This window comes from Peromyscus californicus, unplaced genomic scaffold (assembly GCF_007827085.1).
Source record: "Peromyscus californicus insignis strain IS unplaced genomic scaffold, ASM782708v3 Scaffold_8__1_contigs__length_139910024, whole genome shotgun sequence".
Lineage (NCBI taxonomy): Eukaryota > Metazoa > Chordata > Mammalia > Rodentia > Cricetidae > Peromyscus > Peromyscus californicus.
The window spans coordinates 126,032,407-126,038,406 of record NW_026294606.1 but is presented as its reverse complement, the minus strand read 5'-3'; the positions used below and the strand labels follow the sequence as shown (position 1 = coordinate 126,038,406).

General features: G+C 35.2%; 1 protein-coding gene across 1 annotated transcript in view; it reads right to left on the bottom strand.

Annotated features, from left to right (window-relative positions):
* Positions 1 to 359: 359 nt before the first annotated feature.
* Itfg1 (integrin alpha FG-GAP repeat containing 1) overlaps positions 360 to 6,000 on the bottom strand; it is a 148,561-nt gene continuing 142,920 nt past the window's right edge. Inside the window, exons 17-18 of the mRNA XM_052729033.1 lie at positions 3,410 to 3,527; positions 360 to 1,696 (exon numbers count right to left, since the gene is read on the bottom strand). Of these exons, the coding sequence (XP_052584993.1) occupies positions 1,637 to 1,696; positions 3,410 to 3,527 (178 nt within the window). The 3' untranslated portion in view covers positions 360 to 1,636. The remainder of the gene's footprint in view (positions 1,697 to 3,409; positions 3,528 to 6,000) is intronic.

Here is a 6,000-nt window from a genome sequence, read left to right as displayed (position 1 = left end):
CCTTACACTTTTTTTTTTAAACTTGCTATACCCAATAAATGATATCAAAGTTGTGTTTGGTAATACAGAAATATTATTGTCACCAAATATATTTTAATTATCACTAACATTTTATCTATAACATTATTCCTCATAGATTCTGATTCCAAGTGAGTTTTAGAATTCATATTTTACCAACTGCCAGATGCTAAGCTTAATTATCTTTGTAAAGGATGAGCTGATCTGTTCCGTGACCTTGAGTCCTGTCTGTGACTCACAGGTAATGGGCAAGTCACTCCATTGCCGTCCTCATCCACAGTGATTTATACTTGTTATCCCCTAAAGCTCAGAAACAATGATTCAAATGCCCACCACAGTACTGTCATTCAGTAAGGAATATTTATTTAGAAGATATAGTAACATGCTTAGATAGAAAAATGAACACATGCCCTTTAGTGAACTGTAATGAAGAAAACAACATGAACAAAACTGTCTCCGAGGAATTTTATATTTTAGAGCCATACCATGTCTTAATAATCAGAATGTTAGCTGTGATAATAATTTTATAACCTCTCTCCTGAGCTCTAGATTTAAATAATTTTAAAGTAAATTTTGGCACTGCAAAGCTCACAATATAAAATCTGAGGTCTGAATAGAAATGAGACAGACTTTCCAAACTTTTGAGAACAGAAATATGATGGTGCAGGTACACCTCCAGATTCTGCCTAAATCAGCTTTCTTTCAAGAGACCAAATGCTTTTCATTATTGCACAGGGATTAGTATTTAAATACTAATTTTTAGGACACATTTAGAGAGTATTATAATTAGTTGAACAACTTATTTTTTATAATATATGTATCACCAAGAATTTAAGTTTTCCAAAGAATATGTCCTTATGTCTAAGATAACTATCAATTCTATATATTTTGATAATTACCTTTAGCAGTAAAATAAAATCACCTAAAATAGCAATAATGATGGCTGCTGCTTCATGAACACTTAGGCACTGAGCTAAGCACATCCTGTACATCATACAGTTGAATGTTCATGATAACTCAAGTAGGCAGGAAAGTTAACCATCATATAAACAAAACAGGCTTAGAGAAAAGCTAAGCAACAGCCAAATTCAAATCACTTTTAAGTTGTAGAGCCAGGTGTCTAAGGCAATCTGTCCTACTATGATTCAAAGCCAAGATAATTAGTATCATTCTGCTCCATTCATGAGAACTTTGATCTGCTGTGATAAATGTTAGTTTAATAACTTTGCCATATATTTATGAAAGTACAGTTCACATTTTTTAAGATAAGAAGCAAGATCAATTCAGGTGGAACAATGCCTCTGCCCCAGCTCATTTAAATATTTTTTATTTACATGTCTTTCTACCGTCATTATTCTAATAAAATTATAAATGCAAATATACCAGAGTACATGCAACATATTCCACAAAGGAACAAAAATGTTCAGTGCTACTGAATAAAGAACCCCAATATTACATACAAAGTGCTTAAAAAAGACCTTATGAGATATCCAGGCCATATTTATTTTAGAATTTTCCAATAATTGACAAGGAAGGCATAATTTATAAATATCTCAAATCCATTATTTTTTACTATGAGTCAATCAAGTAAGTTCCATTATGGATACTTAAAGCAAAGTCACATGGCATCAAAATGGAACCGATGGGCTTCTTGTCGCTTCTCTCTATCGTCTGCTTTCTGAAAGACAAGTGTAGAGTAATTTAAGTACTCAGAAAATAGTAAGATTCATTTCTGAAACATAATTTTTAAAAGATCAAAGAAATTTAGAACATAACAGGTATGATTTTTATAATGCAGTAATATAAAATATTTTTATAGCTCTAGTAGCTATTTTATAATTAAGAATATATTACTTGAATTTAAAAATCAAGAAGAAATGTTCCATATACTTATATTGTCATCACTTATTATCTGCTTGATAGTGAGAGTAAACATTAGGTGCTAGAAGAACACAATCACTGTTAACACTAATGTTAACAAACCAATCTAAACTAATTATATTAAGATGATTATTGGTTAGTTAACCTATTGATTTAGCAGATATTTATTGATCATCTTCTCCCAGTAAGAAGGATTAAAAAAAAGTTTTGTATTTTGTTCTTCAAGCACTTGAAGCCTAGAAAGGATAAAAACAAAACTTGCTATGCATCAGATTGACCCTAATTGTATTACTTTGGGTTTGAGTGAGGAAAGGGCAAGCTTTGCAAATACTATTTATGGAAATGGGAAGGGGCATTCATTTCAAGCTGGGAGTTCAGCATAAGGAGGCCTGGCGGGTGTGGAAGGTGGAATATAGGAAAGGATTGGAAGACACAGGAGAGCAGGGCATGTTGTGGAGTGACAAGAGAAGGAGTGTGAGGGTCTGGGTGAGGAACACTAACATATGTTGACAGTGATGAGTGTCTAGTGCAGGAGAGAGGGGGGAAGATGAAGTCAGAGAGACCAGCCTGGATCTAAGGAAGTGGCAGAAGGAGGCAGATGTGGAATCAGCTACAGAGATCCTCAGGAAGGTGGCTGATTAACACTGAAGATGAGTACGAAAGGGGAGAGAGGAAGCCTTAGAATATTGGCTTTGAGGGGAGTAATCCTGGTAGAGATCATTGTAACAACTGGAAATGGAGAAAGAGATGGAGAGAGAACATTTTGAGATATAACAGTTGACTTTAAATGAAATTGGCTGGAAAGTGGAGAAAGAAGAGGGCTTTGGGGGCAGGTGTGTAGAAAAGTTGTCCTGGGAGAATGGAAAATTCTGCGAGAGGTAAAAAACCGGCTAAAGAAATAGAAGACTAGTCCCAGGTGATACAGTGTGTCCATGGTGACGCAGTCACTTCAGCTGCTGCATCACAGCTGTTGGAATCCCACGTTTATACCACAGTCGGACCTCCTGATAAAATAAGGAACTTAGTTTCCTTATTAAGGTCACCAGATATATTTTGGATTATGTTGCTTTTAGACAAAGTATAGAGTCCTTCTACAATCTTAAAGTTAACTGAATATATAATTGTTAGTTATTATTTCTGATACACAAGTGATCATTCTTTGGAGTGACAAATCTATGAATAGTTATTAGAATAATCAACATGTTTTCCTTTTCATAAGTTACAAGAACAGCGAGATAAAATAGTAATTTTAGTTAGCAAAACATGATTCTGGTAGGCATGACAGTCCAAAGGAAAAAGAAAAAACCTCTCCTTTGTGAGAGGAGCCTTTTTGGGGGATATTGCTGGCATCTATTGGCTGAGTATCTGATATTACTTTCTTCTCCTCTTTGTGTGGTGCTAGGGAATGAGCCTATGCCCTTGACCACTGAGTTATATGGCAGTTCTTTAGTTCTGAAGAGCACCATGCTACACCATACTAAACTAACCAGAGTTACACTGAGAAACAAACCTTTTCCTGCCAGTGTAAAATAGCAATTATTGCCAAGATGAAAACGCAGACACCAATGAGAGCTACTGCAGTCAGCAGGACGATGTTACTCGGTGTAAGATACAATTTGGCACTCCAGCTGGGGATAAAAACAGAACAATTAAAATTGTAAACTTTAACATAATAAGGTTAAATTGAGATCAGAAAGCAAAGCAGCATATTAATTAATGAAATTTCATTGGTTAAATCATTCACTCATCTTGCAAAAGCAATTAAATTTAGATAATATGAAGAATATTGATGATCCTCAAGTGTTCATTGTTTTCTTAGAACTGAACTAGAATTTTCTTTTTGGCATATGTTTTTGGGGATTAAACCCAGGGCCTCATGTGTGCAGGGCCAACACTTTATTACTGAAGTATACACCCATCTCTCTGAAGTAGAACTGTTGATGAGATATTTAATATTTATGTATTACTAAGTTTGATCTTCAGAATTATTAAGTAAACTTACCAATAGTACTTTAGACAATTAAAGATGTCTTTTGAAAAGGAGATTTTGATCTGTTGAATTTGAAATTTTTAACTCTAGGGCTCTGTAAGTCACCTGATTTCACAAAGCCTATAGCATCTTAGTTTCTGACTCCCCTGCCCACACATGTAGTACAAGTAAAACAATCACATGTCTGAGTGGGTGTTTAATTGATGTCTGTGTAAAGCTGGCTTCATGTTATGTTGAACATTTTAAATTATTACAGTAACTTTTATGTTGAGACTTATAAAGTCACTTAGCCTTTCTGTTAATGTCAATACATCAGCATAAACATAATTAGGTCTGCTCTCTTAAAACACTATACATAATGCAGCACCTGTAAACACTGCAAATCCTGAAACTGGGGTCTTTATGACTAACTCTGTGGGCAGTTATGCACACAGAGCTTCTTGTTCTCCCTGGAAACAGGAAATGACTGTGTTCTCATTTTAAAAGAGTAATAAGGGCAAGATCATTCTAATGAACAGCAAGTAGCTATTGATTTATTTTGACATAATTAAAATTTATTGATCTGTAAGTTAGTCTTTAGTCAGTAAATCTCAGAATACACCTCAAACAAAAATCAATTAGGGTTTTTATTATGTACATAAATTTGAAAAGGACATTTCTTTGGAAAGAGCAAGAGAAACATGAGAAATGTTCTGATTATGGAAGAAAGCTATGGCAGGATTTTTCAGAAATTCAGAAAATTGAGTATTGCTGAGTACCTTACAATAGAAAACCAAACTATGTTGTTTTTCTGAGACAGGGTCTTGCTATCTAGCCCAATATATCCCTGAAGCTGACACCATCCTGCCTCAGCCTCCTGGTATTGGGGTTACAGATGTGAGCTACCACGCTCAGAAAAAAAATGGTTTTCAATAAATCATTACACTTTTTAAAAATTCTTTTTATTTTGTGTGCGTGCCTGTGTGTGTGCATGCATGGCTATGGAGGCCAGAAGAGGGACTCGGGTCTCCTGGAGCTGGAGTTACATGTGGTTGTGAGCCACCTGACGTGGGTGTGGGAACTGAACTGAGGGAACAGCAATCGCTCTGTCACTGAGCCATCTCTTTAGCCCCTAAAACTGATTTTTTTCTTCCATCTTGAATTTTTTTAGTTCTATTTTTTAAATAGACTTTTCCCTCCAAAGATGAAGACATTCGTCATTTTGGTTAAAAGAGAAACAAAAGGTCAATCTTCAGTTGCCTACTCAGGAGATTTCTTGTATAGTCTGTCAGAGATATACATACATGAGCATGTATGTACAGACATCTTCTTTTAAAATCACAACATATATTTCTCCATTTTGCTTGTTTTCTTTTTCTCCCTCCCTATAACGTACTGTTCTGTGTCCATGGCAGTAAACATAAATGAGTCACTACAGTGTACTCTTATCAGTACTACATTTTCTATAGTTTCCCTGCTCCTTATTCAGATTTTATAGTTTGTTATCAACTTCATGTGGAGAAAGATACCACAAATATACAGCACTGGATTATTAAAACAAAACAGAATGAAACAAAAACAAACAAACAAACAGGCACCAGGGTCAGGCATGACAGTTCCAGGTACTCAGGAGGCTGATGTGGGAGGGTTGTGGAGCCCCAGAGTTTCAGATCAGCCTAGGCAACATGGTGATTTTTATCTTAAAAACAAAACAAAACCTCAATCTACTCCAACTCTGAACCAGACAAAATAGCTATATCTATTAATGTTATCTTATTGATACAGTGATGTGCTGGCCAGTTAGTTGTCTAGCAGGGAAGGTAACTCTGGTTTATGACATTTCTTAGTTTTCATGGGGTAAATTCTCTCAGAGTAAAAGACTTTAATGAATAAAGATAGAAAAAGATGGACACAGTGAACTCATGAGATGGCATGCACTGGTTCCCACTGAATGTACTCATGTACAATTTTAATGAAGACTGGAGCTAAGAGAGTAGCTCACTGGTAGAATGCACAAGGCATTGGGTTCAACTCCCAGGACTGCAAAACAAACAAACAAATCAAACTAGTATTTACAAGTAGTGAAAATTAAATATATGCAATATGTTTAAGCTTCATTTTGTCCTAATAGG